Below are 21,810 nucleotides of genomic sequence, written 5' to 3'. Positions count from 1 at the left end.
ATTATATATATATGTATATATAAATATAAATATAATAATATAATATATATATATATAATATATAATATATATATATATATATATATATAAATATATATAATATATATATATATATATTATATTATATATAATATATAATTATATATACTGTATATATATATACAGTACTGTATGTATACTGTACATACATTATATAAAATTATATACATACAGTATATATAAAAAGGTATTAAATATACATACATATACATTCCCCCACAACAGTTGACCAGTTCCCGGGTACCCGATTACTGCTAGGCGAACAGCAGCATTAAGCGATTGGAAACGTGCCCAGCCATTTCTGTCCGGCCTGGGATTTGAACCCAGGATTCCTAACTGTGAGCCAAGAACGAAGCCAAATACACTACCAATGTCGGCGGTGTTAATGCCAATAATATTGCACACTATAAACTCTTATTCATGCAGCAAACTTTTTCCTTTAAGTTCAGCAAGTTATCAGACAAGGACACGCACACAATTTTACGTTTTTAAAAAAACAGTCCTAGTATCCCCTCCTAAAACAATTCTAAATCACTGACTTTCATATTTAACACAATACAGTATTTCCATTTCCAATTTTGTTACCCATCTGAGGCCTCAGCAGCCCTCATATTGCATAGCTTTTCTGATGCCAAGCAAGATAATGCACATGAAGTATGCAGAATATTGCATAAAAGAATAAAAGGAAAAGGGTATTGTTATTGCCCCAAACTTTAACATCAACTTAAACTGAAAATTTTAGCTGGAAAATTGCACTCAACATTATATTAACAATTTTGTAAAATACTGTAAAATTCTTACAAATAAACATTTCTAGTTAACAAAGTGCTTTTTAAATAGAATATATTTTTCTATATATTATATGTACAGTGCATACCTGTTAGAGCAATATTGAAGGTATTAATGAATACCAAACATATCTAACTGCTGATGGGTCAAAAACACTGATATACAACTTTCTCCTTATATTTTCCTCGAAATTATACATTTCTTGAGCTTTTCTTAGCCTACATAAATGATAACTATATATAGAAGCACCGAGCCACATTTATTGAGGGAAAACTCAGCCATCTGACACATAATAAAACCAGTCATATGTTGATGTGTCAATAAGTAATCTGGTGGGTTTGGAGACCTGCTTTTGTGTCCATCCACTGCACGAGGTGTCATTGATGAGGGTGGTGCATATCGCAGAGTCTAAACGTCAACAGATCAAGAGAAATTTGAAGCAACAGACATGCTTATTCCTGGGAGCTAAGAGACTGAACAAGGCGAGAAGCGACGTTACCACTCCAATATGAACGCTTATTTCTCCTCACCCTTTGGTCGAATCCAGCAAAATTCCTTGGAAATCTTGAGTGCCATGTTCATAGGACACAAGGAGGAGGTCAACCTGGGCTTCGATCACCGTCACCACGAGTTTTTGGCCTCTACATATATCAATACTACGGGGTTGTTGATCCTCCATTTTCTTCTTGGTTTCAGTATCGCCATCTTTGGTGGGCGCTGAGGAGCACCTCGCTGCCAGACTCCCAGGCCGCTCCATATTGTTTCGTTCACACCCTTTACTATACCACACGAGATAATGCTTATTTCAGCATTTTCTTGAGTACATTTAGCACTTTTATATAAATTTTTAACGAGATAATTATATTTTCATCATTTACTTAAAGATTAGATATCCTTCATACAGATGGAGATAAAATATTAAGCTATATAAGCACCAATTTGAACAATATATAAAAAAGTAATTTTGTATATAATAAAAGCTATCCTGAACTCCAGCTGGACTGAATGAGAATTTGCGCATGCGTAGTACTGAAGTTCAGACATTGCCCTCTATTTCTTTAATTATAACACCTAATTAAGACATACATGGCCATCATTCAACATAAATGGTAGGCTACTCTGGTATTTAACGCCCCGAAGTAAGCGGGATGGCCCAGAGTGAGCCCGGGTGGTGTGGCACCTTCCCTCCTCATCCTCAACAAGGCTCCTACTCACTCTCTCTCTTATCTTATTTACTCATAAAATTTATATATATATGTATATATATATATACAAGAAGGTACATTGAGTTTATGAGAGTACATAGCATTGCTGTTTTTACATTCTTGCAAAACCACTAACACACATAGCGTTTCGGGCAGGTCTTTAATCTAACAGATAATGTTAAGTAGGTAATTTGTAGCAAAATTTAAAGAATATTAATAGGTCCACTGAAAAGAAAATTTGGAGAAAATTAATAGGTACATCGTAAGAAAATTTGAGGATTATCAACAGGTACGTTGGTGCATAATTTGAGGATTATTAATAGGTACATTGTGGTAAAATTTGAGTTCAACATAACTATGATATAAGTTGATAGCAGTGATTACATTGGTGTTATGTACTGTCACAGCAATGTTATGTACTCTCACTAACTTAATGTATCTCAAGTCTTGTATATAAATGTTATAAATTAAAATAAATAAATAAATATCGACCATCGTGGTTACTGTGATGGTGGAAAGAGGGTTGTGTACTCACCTAGTTGTACTTGCGAGGGTTGAGCTCTGGCTCTTTGGTCCCACCTCTCAACTGTCAATGAACAAATTCCTGAACCTATTGGGCCTACTGTGTGGGGAAGGACAGGGAATATAATGGTAATAATCATGTTTATTTAGGGAAAAATATATACATACAAAATGAGATAAGAAGAATGTTGAATTTCTAGGTAGAGCAAGTATATACTACTGTATGCCTAAAGCTAGTAATACGCACAGCGTTTCTGGCAGGTCCATAATCGTAATTTTCCTCGGAATACGACCCGCCAAATCTTTTAACAACCAGGTACAAGAATGTAAGAACTCTTGTATATATATAAATAAATAAATATAAATAAAAAAAGGTACCCATTCCCTGCTGGGAGAACAGAGGCGTACCGTTCATCCTACTCCGGGCCAAAATATAAACTATATTTTAAATAACTGTCATTCCTTACCCTTAATACGATTTATATTATACACTTAATTGAGAGTAAGTTTACACAGAGCTACGTAATTGACATAGTAAACCCTGGTAGTGTTAATTTCGACAGACTGGAGATCTTATCGAGACAGTTGCATCTTGGCCGGGCTGGGAGACGGGTCGCTGCTGCTGGGTCATCATCTTCACACACCTCTATGATGTTTAACTTGAGCAGGACAGCAGTAGCACGGAACATTACTCTGCGGTGGCTGTCATGTAGCTCCTCCCTGCAGGCACCTACAGTGGCCGTGGTCAGTTGTAAGAGGTTATATATATACACGCTGCTCTTAGTGGTATGTCCTCCGGCCGGCCTCCCCATCAACACGATATTTGTCACTATTTTGACTATAATTGGAAAGATATAACTTGTTTACATGCTGGGAAATTGATCTAATTTATTATTAACTTTGTCAGTTGTAAATGTCAGTGTGTGTGTATATATATATATAGTACATTTATTATGTTACTATGGGGTTGGGTTAGGTCGTTTCGTACACGGGTCGTTTTTCTTCAATAAACTCTTAAGAACATAAAAGGATTAATTAAGGGACTGAATACAATGTCATTGTTTAAAAACAAACATTTTCCAGATGATTTATTGAAACCGGTGAAACCCTTTGTCTGATACAATTTAACCCAACCTAATGACATGACAAAATTAGAACATTATACAGTATAGTATTAGTTTAGTTCGTTTATTATGCACCCCATACCCATCGTGTGGGTATGGAAAGGGTTACAGAGGCATACAATGGGCTCAGGGACTGAACCCCCAATTGATTTAACTAAGCAAGTTACAATCTTGATGAGCTAGTTACAAAATTCAATATAAGTCGTCACATCATCAATGGGTTCGAGATGACCGCAAGTACAGTTTCTAAATTAAGCAACTGATTTATGTGGAGATCCAGTGTCACAATTGATATTTATCCGGCACACCGCCCCCAGAGTACAGTACTGTATATACAAAATGCCCGTGTAATGCCCGTGAATCTGTGGGGGATTCATTTTGATGGCCAGTAACCCAACCCTGCCCAATACCCTATTAGTCATGGTGCTCGCAAAATTAAACGATAATATTTTGCAATTGCCTTTACTGTATACCTTGTAATTATTTTATTTTGGTATTAAATTTATGTTTAGAGTGTTGCCTATCTTGACAGGTGCTCTCTGGTTCTGGGGTATATGATGGCTCTGAAATTCATGAAGCGTCGGCTGCTCTGGTTAGCTTGACACGCGGTGGGGCAGATGTCGTCTGTTATGCTCCCGACGCTTTGCAGATGCATGTTGTAGATCACACTAAGGTGAGAGCGAGTTATGGGCTCGTACATTAATTTGTGCTTAATATTGCTTGTAGATACAATATACCACTGTTCTTTACTATTTATAGAAATGCAGTACTGTACAGTACTTGCTCTGTTTTGCTCTAATGATTTTACCAGTAATAATACTTGTATATTGATATTCTCAATGATTTTTAAGTACTGTAGATTAAGTAAAAGATTAAAACACAGGTAAAGTTAAGCTATTGTAGGGGATGGGCTGGGGGCTAACACATACTGTCTAGAATCTGAAAATAGATAAATTAGCAATGGGTTTGGCCCCAAAACGTTTTTGAATTTTGGATGCTTTATTGTAAAATATCTATCTGTATAGAAGTATTATGTTCATTTAATGTGTTTTTCAGGGTGCACCGGCAGAAAATGAATCTCGTAATGTTCTAGTCGAATCAGCCCGCATTGCTCGTGGTAATATTAAGCCTATCACAGAGTTGACAAGTGGGGTTGCAGATGCTGTTTTCTTTCCAGGTGGATTTGGAGCAGCTAAAAATCTGCAAGTATTTTATCATTTTTAATAGCTTGATAAATTTCTATTCTGTACTAATGTATACAGTAATACGTCTTAGGTTTACAGAGTAACAATTGTCAATGATGAAACCATTGCTGTACTGTACAGTATTTAAAAAAATATTGTACAAAGAGTGTAGCTGGTTTTAGGAAAGTAAACTCAAGTTTATACAAGCAAATAATAATAATAATAATAATCTTTATTTAGGTAAGGTACATACATAAAGAGATTTACAAAGTTTGTTGGCTTTATAGATAGAGCTAGTACATACAATGCCTAAAGCCACTATTACGCAAAGCGTTTCGGGCAGGGCAAATAATATATACAGTATGCAATAGTTATCCTGATATAAAATATTATACCATTTATATCAATATATCATTTATATCAGATAAAATATGATATAAAATATTACACATAAGTGTTTTGAAACAAATGCATCACGCTATTGTGATTTCTGTGAGTAACATAAGTGTTTTGTTTTATCAGTTTACCATTTGTAAACTGCCTGGTGGATTTTCTCGCATCTTTACCACCAGAACTGCTTCCAGGCAGTGAACTTGATACTGTATTTTTTTTTTTTTCCTGAAACATTTTTAGTGCCAGGAACTTGCTCCTCACATAATAATTCCAGAGTATTATGTTTTAAGTAGATCTTTAGGAGTTTAAAATTTTTACAGGTCTGACTTTGCAGTGAAAGGAGCAGACATGACTGTCAACAGTGAAGTGGAGCGAGTAATAAAGGATTTCCATAGTGCCAAGAAGCCCCTTGGTTTCTGCTGTATTGCTCCCATGATAGCAGCTAAAGTTCTTGGTGGCAGTGGGGTAACTGTTACTCTTGGCAAGGCAGGTAGGGTATTGCTAAAATTTTTTTTTTTTAGTTCACAGATTTTGTAGTGCATTAGTGGAGAATGCATTATATTTACAAATGTTACTTTAGCCTCAAGTACTGTAGTCTTGGGCAATGTCCCCAAGGAAGGTTGAAGGATGCTCATCTGCAAGCTTGTTTGACTTAGCACTGAAGAAGAGACTACTAAACATGCTTCGTGGGTGATGTCAGGACATTTTTTTTTATACTTTTGGAAATATATGGCATCAACTGGTATACAAACACCTAGGGCAAAACAATCGAACATCTTCGGATGTTAACCATTATATGTAGTCCTGGTGAACATCCTAAGATTTTGACAGGCACTTAAAGAGTTTAACCCTTTCTCTGCAAAAATGACCACAGCCAGAAGATTTTGGTCATTCTGTTGGGGAAAGGGTGCGGAGTGTTTTTGAGTTGCTTGGAAAGAAGTTTGTAGATTTTGTAATGTTCAACCAGGCCGTCTGCAATCAAAATTGCCACCTGGACATCCATCTATTTGCCATCTATTTGTGGCCTAATCAAAGGTTATCCTTCTAGTAGAATTATAACTACTCAAAATGTCACTTAAACTGACCCCCCCCCCCACACTTGCACCAAACATCCATTTCTAAAATTCATTGACATTAATGTATGAATCATGATTTGTGTAAGAATTGTACTATATACTGTGTAATTAAGCATTTTGGAGTTGATTTATGAGCTTGGTGATAGTTTATGTAAATGTTTTTTCTTGGTAAAGTTTTCTTTAATTCACTGTTGTGAATGCTACAATTATTACTAGCAAATGTGAAAATATAATTTAGTTTTCTTTTTAAAAGTTTAACCAAAATGAAAAACCTGTTTCCCTTTAGTGAAGTTTGTTGTTCTCTGCCTCTTCACTAGTTTCACTGGCAGTAATACACACCATAACATTTAAAAAGTGGCAAATCAGTGATATTTGCATGCAAAATGTGTGTTATGCGCAGTTATAAAATTTTAGGCTAATATAAATGTTAGTATGAATGAATACAGGGTGTGACTATATTTATATCCTATGCTTCTGTGCATATGTATATTTCCAAATTATACATAATGAATACCACTATTTATGCACAAAACATGTGAGTGCAAAAATTTTTAATAAAGTGAGAAACGATGAAAATAAATGAACCGAGTTATACCCTCATGGCACCTCGCATCTTGACGGCCACCTGGCTGTGTGAGCCAGTTACCTGGCCTCCAATCTACCAAATCCACACAACTTTTCCCTGCCTACATACAACTATTTCCCTAAACCATGATAGGTAGAAACTTTTCACTTGGATTTTCATAATTCCTGGATGCAAATTAACACTGTCCAAAGAAAAAAAATTCTTTTTCAGTACAATTTTTTTCTTGTACATGACAATGAATACATAAATATAGCCTGTGCAATTAGGGGGGTTAAGTGAAAATGGGTAGCTTGTCCCTCGAAGCAAAGTTTTGCACTAATTATTTTAATTCTAGATGATGGATCTGGAAAGTGGCCATATGCAGGCTCAATTGAGGCAGCCAAGGCACTGGGGGCTAATCCAGTTGAAAAGGTAAGATCACCAACTTCTATGAAACAGTATTTTATAGTATATGCATAATAAATGAGCCATCAACAACAGTTAGGTACAGTGGTGCAGTATCATCAGTAGGATACCATCTTGCTTTTTTTTTTTTCCATGAAGCATCTGGGAAAGCATCTCCCAGTATCTCGGCATCAATGTCGACAGCATCTGAAAAGCCTCGCCATACTGACTTCAAACTTTTGTTAGATTTGTGCCAAAATGTTTCGCTGGTGGACTGGTTCCACAAAATACCATTCCAATATTGTTTGGACAATGTATTCCATTGGCAATATGATTCCATATCTTGCACAATTTGGAATTGGAATCGGCAGTCCTCTTAATCATTCACAACGTCGCTAAATTTATATCTCCTAGTATATATACTAAATTCCCGAAACCTAGCCTAACTAAGGAACATGATAGAAAATGGAATATCGCATCAATTTTGCAAGCTGCTATGATTTTAATACTGTACATCTTACTCTGATGATGTGGATTTTTACATCAAATTACGATGTGGAAAACAACAAATTGTAATTTGATGGTAATATAATAATATTTTTTATGGGTCTAGGTTAAGACCATTACAATTATATAGAAATATTATAACCATATTTACATAATTTATAAAAACCGGGTGATAACTAAAATTAATATGTGATACACTAATTTCATTACCCTGGCGTCAAGTTATGATGGCAACCGCTCACTAAGGTACGACCAGACCAACTAATGAAAATAGAACGCTGTTTAGAAAACCTCGCAAATCCAGCCCCAAACATCATCCTTTTTGGAGACTTCAACCTATGGCATCTGAAATGGAAGACCCTAACTAATACAGTTATGTCAGAGAATTCTGGGAAGCAGCCTAAATGAACAGTCGCATACAAATGACTTGTTGCAGATGTACGACAGATTTGCCTTAAACCAGCAAATAGTAGAACCAACTAGAAAGGAAAACACGCTGGACCTCATTTTCACTAATAATGATGAATTGATCAGGAGCATAATGACTACAAATACCTGTTACTTGGATCACAACTTAATTGAAGTTCTGACAAGCATGGGGAATAGACCTGCAAAACCAGTCCTGAATGCCAGTGGAGAATTTAGCCAATTTCAATTTCAAACAGGTAAACTAGGAGCAAATAAACCAAGACCTCACAGAAATAAGCTGAGAAGAACAACTAGAAAATGCAAACCTGAACCAATGCCTGGAAAAAACAGTACTGCCTGGGCACAGTGCCTGGGCACAGTGCCTGGGCACAATGCCTGGGCACAGTAGCACTAGAAATACTGTATGCTCAAACCACATACCCTAAGAAAAAAGAGGAAGAGGTGCAGATTGGAATGGGAAAAGCCTTCTCTATAGGGAAAGAAAATGAATCGCAGAATAACTTTAGTCATACCCTATCTCAAGAACGGCAAAGAAGGCTAGGTAGAGAAACAGAAATAACTGAACTAAAGCTACAAGAATAACATAAAACCCAGGAGAGGCAGAGAGCTAAAGGCCATTAGTGAAACAGAAATCCAAATGATTTTTTCTCCTATGCAAAATAAAGATAAAAAATCACATCTAGTATCGGACCCCTGTGAAAGGGAGATGGAATGTTCACTGATGATGACAAAGAAATGAGCGAAATACTGAGGAATCAATATGACTGTTTTCAGTGAGCCACTAAACACACTGAATATTAATAATCAAAATGAATTCTTCATGGATGTGATACCAACATCAAATCATATATTAGATGTCACCCTATCCCCATTGGATTTTGAAGAAAGCATAGACAGTACGCCTATGTATTCTGCACCAGGCCCTGATTCTTGGAGCTCTATATTTATCAAGAACTGTAAAAAACCACTTGCAGGCCCTTCATTCTTTGGAGACAAAGCCTAGATACTGGTGTTATCCCTGACATACTGAAAACAGCAGAGATAGCATCACTCCATAAACGAGGAAATAATGCAGAGGCAAAAAATTAGACTGGTAGCACTAACCTCACACATCATAAAAATCTTTGAACGAGTGCTAAGAAGTAAGATCACAAAATACATGGAATCGCAGCATCTCCATAACCTGGACAACATGGTTTTAGGACAGGGCACTCTTGCCAATCACAGTTGCACGAATACTATGACATGGCATTAGATGCCTTGGAAGACAAACAAAATGTTGATGTAATTTACACAGTTTGCAAAAGCCTTTGATAAATGTGACCATAGTGTAATTGCACACAAAATGTGTTCAAAAGGTTGTGTTATTGCACACAAAATGTGTTCAAAAGGAAGTACCAGAAAAATAGGCAGATGGATCTACAATTTCCTGACTAACAGCAGATGTGCAGAATACCCCCATTGAAAAGCAGATGTGTAATAGGTACTCTGAGAGAGAGAACTATCAACATCAGAGGCCCACCGAGACTGTTCAACACGCTGCCACTGCACACAAGGGGGCATAACTGGCCGACCCCTCACAGTGTTCACGAAAGAACTTGATAAGGACCTCCAAAGGATACCTGATCAACCAGGCTGTGAATCACATGTCGGGTTGCGAACAGCCGCATCCAACAGCCTGGTTGACCAGTCCAGCAACGAGAAGGCCTGGTCGAGGACCGGGACGCTAAGCCCCAAAATCATCTCACAGTAACCTCAAGGTAAGGTAAGGTACCCTATTCCAAGGCTTTCCTCCTACCCCCATAATAGGTGGTGGGAAATGGCTCTGACTAGGCTGCGTGTCTGGGACATGTCCTTAACTCGTGAACATTTAATGGAATGATGCCCTATATGTCTAAACTGCATTGTCCAACTTAAAATTTTGCACCTCATTGTGGAATGTCTTTATTTTTAGGATTGTAGGTTCTGCTTTCCAGATGTCCCAATGGGTTTCTTGTCCCATGATGTAATCCTTGGTGAATCTGATTCCGTTGATATCGCTCACCTTATGCACTTTTGTTACTGTATTGGGACCTTAATAAGCTTTAGCACTTTTTGAAAATCCCACCATTGATGGCATTACATAGTGTTTCTGGCTTGGTGTCTCCTTTTGATAATTACTTTGTAATATTGAAAAGATAGAGGTTTGGCTACAGTTGCTGTAATAATAGTGTGACATGAAATGTGATAAGGGGAAGGCCATGGGAATACAAGTGAAAAATATGGAAACATTCTTATCCTTAAGGGCACTTAATGGAACAGAAAACTGCCCCTTACTATCCAAATTGTAATATTCTGCTTAGTTTTTAATCTCCAAGAAAAATGTCCTATTTAGGATCATAAATTTTTGCTTCCTGACTGTCCCATCACACCAAATGTTTTAATAAAATGCCCATTGAGTCGCATTCATTCACTATAGATAAGCTCGTATCATTCTGCTCCTGTATAGGCATCCACAGTAATGTCCAAAATGACTTTACAAACTGGAGACTTACAGTACATACTGTATTGTTGTGCTTTGATAATTGTAACTTGAGAGATGTTTTTTCTATGTTCATTTGATTTTAAGCCATAGTCTTGGCAAAATGTAGTACACTTCAAGAAGGGCAAATATCTTCAAACCATTGTTGCATGAATTTTAGAGAGTTTACATTAAAATACCCAGCACACTTAAACAACAAAGGATTTCAGTTATTTAAATAGGGCTTTAATTGAAAAAAAAAAAAAATTTGAACTGAGAAAAATTGTAGTATTATTTTAGTGCCTAAGTTCAATAAGTGAATTTGAGAGTGAGGAATCACACTTAGCAAACTATTTTCATATCTTTCTAATTATCTTTGAATGCAGGCTGTGGATGAAGTAGCAGTTGATGAAGTTAATAAAGTTGTGAGCTCGCCAGCATTCATGTATGAAGGCAAGTTTCATGAAATTCATGACAGCGTGGCTAAGGCCGTCACTGTGCTTCTTGGCATGATCAAGAACTGAAATTCATTTATATGGAAAAAGAAAATGTTACAAAGTCGGTACCCTCAAATAAAAGGTAACTATTCAGTATATTATGCATATATTATTCGTAACATTATAATATGAAATGTTGATAAAATAAATTATTTTATTTTATCAACACGCTGTTAAGTTTAAAATCAAACTAAATAATTGTGAACTGTACAGTATTGATACAAACAATTACACCAAAAGAAAAAAAATTGAGTGATGAAGGAATTTGTGCTAGTAAACAGTTTGTTAAGTTTAACATTTAATAAATCCCCATAAACTTAACTAAAGAGTTCGTGGAAATTTTGTTAGTAATACAGTATTCAAAATAAGTATAATAGGGTAAATTTGTGCATTTGTGAGTTGGATAATTGTAACAAAAGCAATGCATATTGATTATAATAAAGCAGATATAAAAACTATAATATCATAACCTTATTGTTTTTCACCCCCTTTTCATAATACTGTACAAGTATTTGCAGAAGATGCTCTTGGAATCTAAAAATTATGGCTTAAAATTCCATTTTAAATATTTCAGAAATTTTAGCAATACGTCTGTACAGTTATAACGACATTGAACAAAATTTTTAACAAAATGTTTCATATTTTACTTGTATAAAAAATGTATGAGAATGTTTGAATTTTATGGAATTTTTCCCCCCTCAACAAGTGGTTCATATACGTGGTGAGGGGGGCTTTTGTGCACCCCTCTCGGATAGGTGGGTGTAGCTGCTCCTCCACTCTCCTGCCTACTGTGATGGTGCACAAGCATATAACTCCCTCGTGTGTTCACTGAACATGGAGAGCCATGCTTTCCCTTTTGTTCCTTCATCTGGTTGTTGAGTCTACACGAGAAAATCCATAGTAGTTGTGAATGAGGGGTTGGAACCTACGGATTTTCTCATTGATACATCACAGTGTGATTACTCTGTGTATTGAGTCTACATGTTTCTTTGGTGGAGAGACAGGGGTTAAAATAGGAGGTTGTGTGATTCACCTGAATTGATCGGCATGCCTAGTTAGACATCTGGCCTAGAGGGCATTGGTATCCCTATCAGTCCCAGGGATACTCTTCAGACCCTTTAATTGTGATCCATGTATACTGTCTGTCACTCCTGAGGTTGCCCCCCCCCCATGCTTATGCCTTCTCTTGTTCAGCTTCATGGTAGGTAATTTCCTAATTATTACCAAAGTATTGTTAGAGGATGAGAACTACGCTCGTGGTTTCCTACCTTTCCAGCACTCTGCCATATAACAATTTGAAAGTACTGATGGTTTTGGCCTCTACCGCCCTCTCACGTGTTCCAACCGTCTACCACTCTGCGAGTGACTTTTTTTTATATTTACAGCAGCATTGTTTACTTAGATTAAATCTATGACCTTGTTCTTGAAGTCCTAGGTTTCAAGAATTTTTCTTTATCAATTTTGTTGATTTTATTTTTCACTGCTCTATTTTGTACATAGAAGGAAAAAGCAGAGAAATTATCACTATCTTATATCTATGGCATATTTAATGCTTCTAACCTCTCCTTGTAGCTGTCTTTCAGTTCTGGAAGCCATCTAGTTGCATGTCTTTGCACCTTTTCCAGTTTGATGAAGTGCTTCTTGAGATATGGACACCATACAACTGCTGCTTATTGCAACCTTGGTCTCTCAAAGGCCGTGAACAATTTCTTTAGTATTTCTCCATCCATGACATGAAACGTGTGTGCATGGCAGTGAAGTCCCAATGCATCTGTCTGTTACCTCTGACCAAATCTTTCCTCCTCAGACATTTGTGGTGGGTGATCATGTCTAAGTCAGACCATGATGGAAGACTGGGCTCCATATATGGTGGGCCCCGACCAGGTTTTCTCTTGAGCTACACATTCTGATCCTTTTCCTTCCACAGCCTCTTCCTTATCAGGGTTGACCTCCAAGTCACCTGGGGTGACTCCATCTTTGATGGTTACTACAATGCCTTTTATACCCTGCCTCCTGGGAGGTCCAAGGTGATGTTATTATTGAACATGCTTCCTGCATCCTCTGCTACATTACATGATTTGTTTGGCTCCAATACGTGGCCTAAATATTTTGATGTGGGCTATGATGACCTTACATATACTGACAATGTGGCCATACACTATATAGACTTTGTAGATGCTTGTGTTAAGTTTAATGCCACCCAGACTGGCACCCGCATCATTGAGGTCCACTATTAGGAGGTGGCCACTCGACTAATTGCCCTATCTCGCATTGAGGAGTCCCCAGTTTGGGTCTCTATGAATATTCTATCGACTGCCAGCATTGGCATGGTTCTTCTGTCCAACATTGAGATGTGGGGACAGAGAACGTGTCATAATCAGACCAAGACTTCTTACTGGAAGGTGTGTCAGCTGTTAACCTGTGTATAAGACTGTAGGTGTGAGCAGACTTCGCACATCTGATGAGGTCGGTTTCCTCTAAGGACTACCATGAGGATATAAAGTATAACTTTCTCAACCCAGGTAATCCTGTTCTCCAGGTAGACACATTAACTTGGAGCCTTTGTAGTCAGTGTTCCCTTAAAGTCGTCAAGGAAACTTTTCATAATTTGGCCCTACCATCTTCGGTCACCATTCCACACCTCTGCAATAGGTGCTAGGAAATTTAGGCATGGAGTCTTGAAATGTAGTATCAAGGTATCTTTTAATCCCATGTGTGGTGTTTTTGACCAGTCTCGGTTGGAATGATGCTCGCTGCATCAATTGCAAAATGCCCGTCCCATTTCTTTTTCATGTTTTTTGCCTACTTTATAAATTTAAACAACCCATCGTCCACCTTAAACACCATGATCACACATCTTTCCTTGAGGCACGATGCCAGGTCTGTCACATTTCTTCCTTTATTAGCATGACTCATGCCACTGCATTTCATCGCACTTCTCTACCTCCATCTTTTTGGTCAACAACCATTTTCAAACCCTGAACCCCAATACTGTACCTCCACAATGTTCCGTTCCTTCCTCGGTCTCGGTGATGACACCGTCTGTATTCCTTTGGTGTCAATGGCCAGCGTTACTGCTCCACCTTCCCAGTCTTCCCCTGTCAATTGTTTTTGTGTTGCTTTTTTGCTGCTCTTTATCAACTGTGGGCATCCTCCTCAATCCATCCCTCTGTCTCTTGGCCCTTCCTAGCATATAAATTATCCGGGATTTCCATTCCTCACTCTTGTCTCCCGCTATTTTTCTCCCTCCCTGCTTGAAATGATTGCAGCTATTTCATTGTATTTTGACGCTACCACACCTGTGTGTTGCAGAAACATAAGCCTGGTCCCTCTCCAGTGGATAAGAAGGTACTAGTTCTGTCTCCACCTCACTCCTGCGTTCTTGTTCTGAATCTCCTCCAGTCTCGAAAGCAGAGCCCTCTGAACCTCACTATGGGAGTTCCTGTTGCTTTTTGTTCCTTCCTCTGATGCTGCTCCTGCTCCAGAGTACACAGTCATTTGTCCCTTCTTTGACTGCGCATTCTTCCTCACTGGACTTTGTTGACTATGCCCTCTGCTGCCTTTACCTATTCCGTCAACCCTGATTTCTCCGATCCTGATATTACCTAGTTCCGTGCTCTTTTCTTAAATTTAAATTTTCTTAAATTCTTGCATCTTAAATTTCTTTAGCTTTGTCATAGCTATTATGTCCCACTTAGTTGTGCACCTTTAAAATATCCAAATTTTGGGGATTGTATGTCTTGCTTTCCTTGTCCCCTAGGGACCATTTGTCCCTCGTTGGAGTCCTTGGCAAGATGAACGATATCAAAGGTATCAGACTGTCCTTTTGTTCTCAAACTGTATCTCGAGCGATACTTTTTGCCTTTTGAATATCGATGTAGATGGTGCTATAGTCTTCTTGATTTGATGCTTTCTTTTGATAATTACTAACTTTTAATTTTATTTACAACATACATCAGTACTGGAATTTTATACCATGATTCAATTAAGACATAATGGTCCATTTGAATTTCACAAAGGGGAGGGCATGAAAGTGACAGGTAGAGGGTATTATTAAAATAAGGAAATAATAAACACTACAAAATTTTTGTTTTAGTTCATTTTTTTGGAATCGTCATATTGTCTTGTGCCAGGATACAAACTCGGTACAAGTTCACCTCGGCCAACTAACAAAGGACCTGTCAGATCATAGACAAAATATTCCTGAACAAAATGTTTTTCCTTCAAATATTTGGGTATTATTACTTCTAGACTTTCTCCTTTCTTAGAGAGACGTGTAACTTCAAAATTGCTTCCTGTAACCTGTACAATAAATTTTTATTCAACCCACTATCTAATATTAGTTGTAACGTATTACAGACTATGAAAGTGACAGTACATTCTAAAATGAATAGATATTACAGAACTATAATACTGTACTGTAATTAATTATACAGTAGTTCTGTACTACTACATGTACCTTTTAGTACATTATATATGAATCGGTTTTGAACAAAAGTATGCCATTACATTCTCCCATATCTTTATTATTATATTCCAAGCTTAGTGCCATATAATTTGTACTGGGTAACAATACAATTAAATTTACTAATGGTTATGAAATTTAATTATTGTAATTTTGGATTTATACCCTGTTGGGGACACTGCATGAGCATTACTATATATACCATGTGATATTCCTGACATTAACTATGAAATGTAAAACTTCATTAGTCTGAAAGCATTCCATTCAATGAAGTTAACTTTTTCTCTCTACATTGTTGTCAGCACGGATTTAACTAAAGAAAATGGTACTAAGGATTTACTACAAAATTGATGCTGGATATATGAAATGATCTATGTGGACAGGGTCAAGAGTTGAACCTGCACACACTGGTTCAAAAGATGCCGAGAAATGGACAAGAACCGACTGTTCCAAATGAGAAGTAAAGACTAGTAGACACACATCGGAAGTGAAAAACGAGCCACAGGAACGTAATGTACTCCTTCAGTGTATGAGTAATGAACACACAAAATGAAATGGAGTAGGTCAAGGCCAATCTAAACCACAGCTTTAAAAGTAGATATAACAAACAGGAAAGCAAATAAAATGTTGCACCAGATTCCCAGAATTTAAAAGGTAGGCACAAAAGCTAATCCCTCCCTATATACAATAAATGAATGAACAAAATGTGCATGCACAAAATTAATGTGAGGGCCAAAGATAACAGTAACAATGATATATACAACATTAAAATGACAAAGGTCTAGACAATGGTATGACAAACCATGAAAATATTGATAAGAATGTATCGACTATTTACTCATGGATAATTTGGTGCCCTCTTTTTAATAATTAATTACTTACTCATGGATAACTTTAACCCTGACAAGATAGGCTGGAAAACCGAGAACAGACATAATGAGTTAAATTACTGGAAACGGCAATGATAAACACAAAGAACAGTTGATGAAACAGGATTGGGAGAATGTGTCTTCCTAACACTAAAATTTAAACATATTGGTTCACTTGGTCATATTAGTTTTAACTTTGAAAGAATCAAACTTTTTCAATGACGGTACCAAGTGTAAAAAAAAAAAAAAAAAAAAAAAAAAAAAATGTACAGTATTTTCTATCAATTTACTGGTCATCAATCAAGCAATTATCAAAAGGGCCAAACATGAGACTATCTAGGATTATCTGTGGCACAATCAAGAAGTCTTAGATATCATTCAGGATGAAAAATAGACACTATACAAGTGAACTCAAAAGTTATAGGACTCTCCAAAGATTTGACCAAGGGACAAACTCAAAAGGACAATAGGAAAGCAATATAGTATTTCTGTTTCCAAAAATTAGGTCATTCTATGAGTAAGTGTGGAAGAAAGGTTTTGACAGTAAGGTGTAGGTCTCTGTTCCATTAAATACCTATACATAGCCTAGTCAAGAGTTGTGTTCCCTATCTGTTGTGAAGGTAGGAGGAAGGCCACATGAATAGGTAAACTTTAATATATGGTTGGGTATTGTGATCAACAAACTGCATTCTACCTTCAATGGTTATGGATCTAGTTATGGATGGCAAAATTTGAGAAAGGAATGCACATCCATGAGATGATGTAGGTACGTATAGAGCTCCACCATGAAAATGCTTCTCTGGGTAGAGGTGGCACATAACTCTGTTCAGAAAACATAACTTATTGGCTAATGCTGTTGGTAGACTTCAATCCAGTGGGACATGAGTAGCAAAAGATGACAATCAAGAAAAAGGCATTTCATTACTGTAAAAAGGCTAGACTTTTATACTGGTCATGGCCTTATATAATTTCACAAGAGGGACTCTCCTTGGGCAAAGTAGGAATAATATGAGGGGGACATTGAGGGCGTGTACTGAGAGAGAATCTTGCAAGCAAGCTATCTTTGTAGACAAGAAGAGAGGCGAGGGAAAAAGTGGGTCTCGACTGATGGTCATCAAATCTAGCGGACTTGGGAGAAGAAACCCTACTGACTGTAAAGGGTTCCATCGACTGTAAAGGGTTCCATCATTTTGTCTGATGTTGTATTCCAGTTATAATTTTAATAAAAGCATTAATTTTACATTAGCATCAGCAGGTACAGCAACACTAATAAGAGTATGGTGGTTGCCATTTTCCCTTTATCTAATAAGTCTAAGTTCTTGAAAGTCAAACAATATCTCCTGTTAAGAGTCAACACACTTTGGGGGTGTCTTCAATTATTACATTTCCCAAATGTTTATACAGTACATTTTATAATAAACTGCAATGAATATAATGTTTAGTATCAAAATTAAAACACTAAACTTGGAATATAAATATGAATAAATAAAATTAATTTACAATATATTTACTACAGCAAACATTTTTACAACTTACACCTGATTGAGCTAGCTGTACATATGAAATTAATATTTAATGGAAACCTGAAATTACATTTCAAAATCACTATGATTTAAGTTTTATAATTCATACACGGTTATTAGGAGTAGCAATCTGCACTACATTTATCAATATTTGTTGGACAATATTTTTTTTAAGATATGCTATGTATACTCTGCAATTACTTAATGTATGTACAGTATAGTCATCTAGAAGTATGTGTTTCCATTTCTATACCCAACTGTGTCACGTCAGTCTTACAGATTCAAAGTTGTGCGAGGGACACATGGAAAACCCTTATCCCATATGATGTCATGTTTCACAATAATTGACAGTTTAAAAGATATCAAGATTACTATTCCCTTATCTTTATGTGGCATTAATAGAAAAAAATATGCATCTTCTTTTTATAGGACAATGTGGAACTCGTATAGAAACGTTCCACATGGTCTCTAAAATGAAGAATAAAATTAATATAGTACAACTATTTTCACATTTTATATTTATATAAAAAAGATACCACTTGAGGTTATCACTTCCTTTATTTAACAAAGAAAATATGATAACCAATAATTATACTATTTACTGCATTCTAATTTCTACAGTAAAATCTTTTCCTCTTTATGGCAATGACTTTTTTTTCCTCTATAAAAATTTGAAAAAGCTAATGTTACTTATAGCTCATAAAATGGGTAATTTTTATGAGGAAAGTACATGGCACTGTACACTTTCAACATTTCAAAAAGTCTTGCAGTGCCCGTGAGTTATGTACTAAACTGACTAGCAAGTCTGGTAAGTATTCTCTGATTTAACTTGTACAATATCTATATAGCCAGTATTAGGACATGGGTCACTATAACTAATGATAAGCATATTCACGTATCTACATAATAAGTTTCCTTTCTCTCTAAACTAACTTTATATGTATTTCAACTATTCTGGATGAAGCCCAGCTGTTCCAGTGCACCAACACTGGTCTTCAAATAAATAGCACCATCAACTTATGCAAATCATCAACTTGCAATACAGAATATTCACATCACTTCAATGAAGGTAGTTTTGAGACCAAGTAGTGTTGTGAACACATTTCAGAAAATTTTTCATATTAGAATCATCCAACACACTACCATGAAGAACTTCCACTCAAAGGTGTTATTTTCTTCCTGAGTTGATAAACACTTTCTATAGTCTTTGGTCACCAAGGAGGTGAACAGTTAACAGTCAGTACCTTATAACTTTTATGGCACAGAGGCAAGTAAAAGTTATTTAAATCACAATATAATCACACTATGCTTGCCACATTCATGAGAAAAAATTTACACTTTACAAAAAGTTCCAATTATCTGGAAATTCAGTCCTCACTGGGCTAACTTCTTTATATACATATGTGCAAAACTCCACTACTTGAGATTAAAGGAGATCTTATAAGATCTGTGCAACAGCACAAATAACAACAGTGCTAAACAAATCAGGCCATATACTTGATATGAGATTCACAAGAAAATTTAATTTGATATGTCCATCTTGTTGTTAATGCTATACTGTATATATTCATAATTACATATCATGGACATGGTTGACAATATCATTAAATATTAATAAATTTTATGGCAACATTACATAGAGTAAATCTTTACAATAAATTGGTCATACAATACTATTCCTACAGAACATGTTAAATAGCAATTTACTGCAATAAATTCTGGAATAACTTTTATAACAGATAAAAACTCTGTGCATTTATAGAAGATAATATGTGCATCTTTTACTGTTAGACAGCAAATGAAAATGGGATAAAGCATGCATATTATTCAGTCAGGTGAGGATGTTATATATGATACTGTACATTATACACATAACTAGTAGTTGAGGCTTTGTGAGCGAGCCTACACACTCTGTGAGTACAACTAATGTGAAATGATAGGCAAGGTTCAAGAAGCTACTAACTAACAACATATGTTTCCTACTACTAGACTTCTCCATCCCAATACAAAGTATAAACAATATTGCTGTATGCTGGACATGAATTAAAAGTAAATTTTTACTTTCAACAAACTCCAGTACATTAATTTTATCATTACTTACTGAAGTAGTTAATAACCTCTGTAACCAAACCTTTCAAAAAGTGTAATGCTTGTTGATAACTAATCCAACGTATATTTTTTTGTTTTACTGGTAACTTTAATCATTCCCTTTAAACGAAAGGAAAAAATTTCACCAATTACAGCAGACAACATTCAACATGGTATGGTCTTGCACAACTTGCATTCTGCCTCAATTGCTGATTTTCCTCTCAAGTTCTACAAGGAACACTAACCCAGTCATGTTTAATATGATGAAGCATTATAAAGCAAGGAAGGAAGACAGTCTGGTGCACAAGAGTCTATGACAACAGCCATGGAGAAAAACCTCTAGAAGCTAGGTAGCATATCCATCACTAATGTATCTTTTTATTTATTACATTACACACACTATAATATATATTTCATACCTAATAGCTTGGATCACACTACTTGGCCTAGTAAGCAAGGCTTGATTTGCTTAACAGGCAGAGCAACTGATGCTATTTTCAAATATTTCTTTCCATTTTTTATTTGTTTTTATTTTTCAAATATTTTTTTTCCAAATTGGTTCATTCCTAACAATAATAATATATTATGTTAGGCACATCAATTACTGACAGTTATGTTGGGCTAGGTTAAGTTTGGTAAAATTTGCATGTTAATTTTGACTCCAAAGAAATGAAAATTACATACAATACAATAATAAACTTCATCAATCCATAAGAAAAAATGTTTGAAGAACTTAAAATTCATTGAAAATTTGGCTCTCATTGCTTAGCCTAGTATGCATGGCCCAATTTGCCTAACAGGCAGTGATTTTCATTATTTTCAAATATTTTTTCAAATTGGTTTATTCCAGTTAATATCATATTAAGAACATGAATTATTGACTTAGAAATTTGTTCAAACCTAATCTATCATAACCTATGTTATGATGACCAAGCCACACCAGAAGATGAAGAGACGACGAGGTTTCGGTCCGTCCTGGACCATTATAAAGTCGATTGTGCACAAGTCCTGGACAATCGACTTGAGAATGGTCCAGGACGGATCGAAACGTCGTCGTCTCTTCACCTTCTGGTGTGTGGTTTGATCATCATATCTTCAGTCACGTTATTGTGTCTCATCGTCTGCATACGAATTTCTATGTCAGTTTTAAGTAAAAAAATATTAAAATCATAAATAATATAACTGAAAGCTCTATCATGCCATAAGATTCTTTTTTAGAAAATACTGTACCGTATATAATTTCGGGAAAATTCTGCTTGTTAGGTAACTTGGCCTATTAGGTACAACATACATAATATATACGTATATACACACATGCATACATATATATAAGGTGGGCAAAATATTACTTTATGATACTGTATTACTTTAGTAACAATCATATGTAAATATTAACATGGAAAAATAATTAAAATTAAATGAATTAAAATAAACAAAACTAATACAGTATTTATAAAAATGCATTTTAGTTTAAACAAATTTAATTTGTATTTTTATCAATTTAGCTATTTTTTAATTTACTTTTTTGCATATGATTTTGTTAATAAAATAATAATACGATAAAGTGACATTTGGGCCGTCCTGTAATTTTATTAATGTAGAAATAAACCACATTCGAAAGGTGAAAATA

The 21,810-nt window shown here is 35.8% G+C and overlaps 2 protein-coding genes across 2 annotated transcripts in view; one reads left to right on the top strand and one right to left on the bottom strand.

The window, feature by feature from the left end:
- LOC123758830 (uncharacterized) overlaps positions 1 to 1,585 on the bottom strand; it is a 28,113-nt gene extending 26,528 nt beyond the window's left edge. The window contains 2 exon segments of the mRNA XM_069334236.1: positions 244 to 403; positions 1,359 to 1,585. Of these exon segments, the coding sequence (XP_069190337.1) occupies positions 244 to 403; positions 1,359 to 1,585 (387 nt within the window).
- Positions 1,586 to 3,133: 1,548 nt separating this feature from the next.
- LOC123758832 (ES1 protein homolog, mitochondrial) lies at positions 3,134 to 11,704 on the top strand. Its single transcript, XM_045743564.2, has 6 exons — positions 3,134 to 3,299; positions 4,212 to 4,352; positions 4,736 to 4,881; positions 5,577 to 5,746; positions 7,253 to 7,329; positions 11,125 to 11,704. Exons 1-6 carry the CDS (start codon positions 3,204 to 3,206, stop codon positions 11,260 to 11,262), a joined length of 768 nt encoding a protein of 255 aa, XP_045599520.1. The 5' UTR covers positions 3,134 to 3,203; the 3' UTR covers positions 11,263 to 11,704.
- Positions 11,705 to 21,810: the final 10,106 nt, after the last annotated feature.

The sequence above is a fragment of the Procambarus clarkii genome, chromosome 31 (assembly GCF_040958095.1).
Source record: "Procambarus clarkii isolate CNS0578487 chromosome 31, FALCON_Pclarkii_2.0, whole genome shotgun sequence".
In the NCBI taxonomy this organism is placed as follows: domain Eukaryota; kingdom Metazoa; phylum Arthropoda; class Malacostraca; order Decapoda; family Cambaridae; genus Procambarus; species Procambarus clarkii.
The sequence above is the reverse complement of the archived record's forward strand: the minus strand, read 5'-3'. Positions and strand labels throughout refer to the sequence as shown.

What these genes read in the sequence shown, in the direction of transcription:
- LOC123758832 (XM_045743564.2), top strand. Translation starts at nt 3,204, where the DNA reads ATGATGTTTAACTTGAGCAGGACAGCAGTAGCACGGAACATTACTCTG. An exon ending in AGGCACCTACAGTGGCCGTG is followed by an intron (nt 3,300 to 4,211) that starts GTCAGTTGTAAG and finishes CTATCTTGACAG; the next exon opens with GTGCTCTCTGGTTCTGGGGT. An exon ending in ATGTTGTAGATCACACTAAG is followed by an intron (nt 4,353 to 4,735) that starts GTGAGAGCGAGT and finishes TGTGTTTTTCAG; the next exon opens with GGTGCACCGGCAGAAAATGA.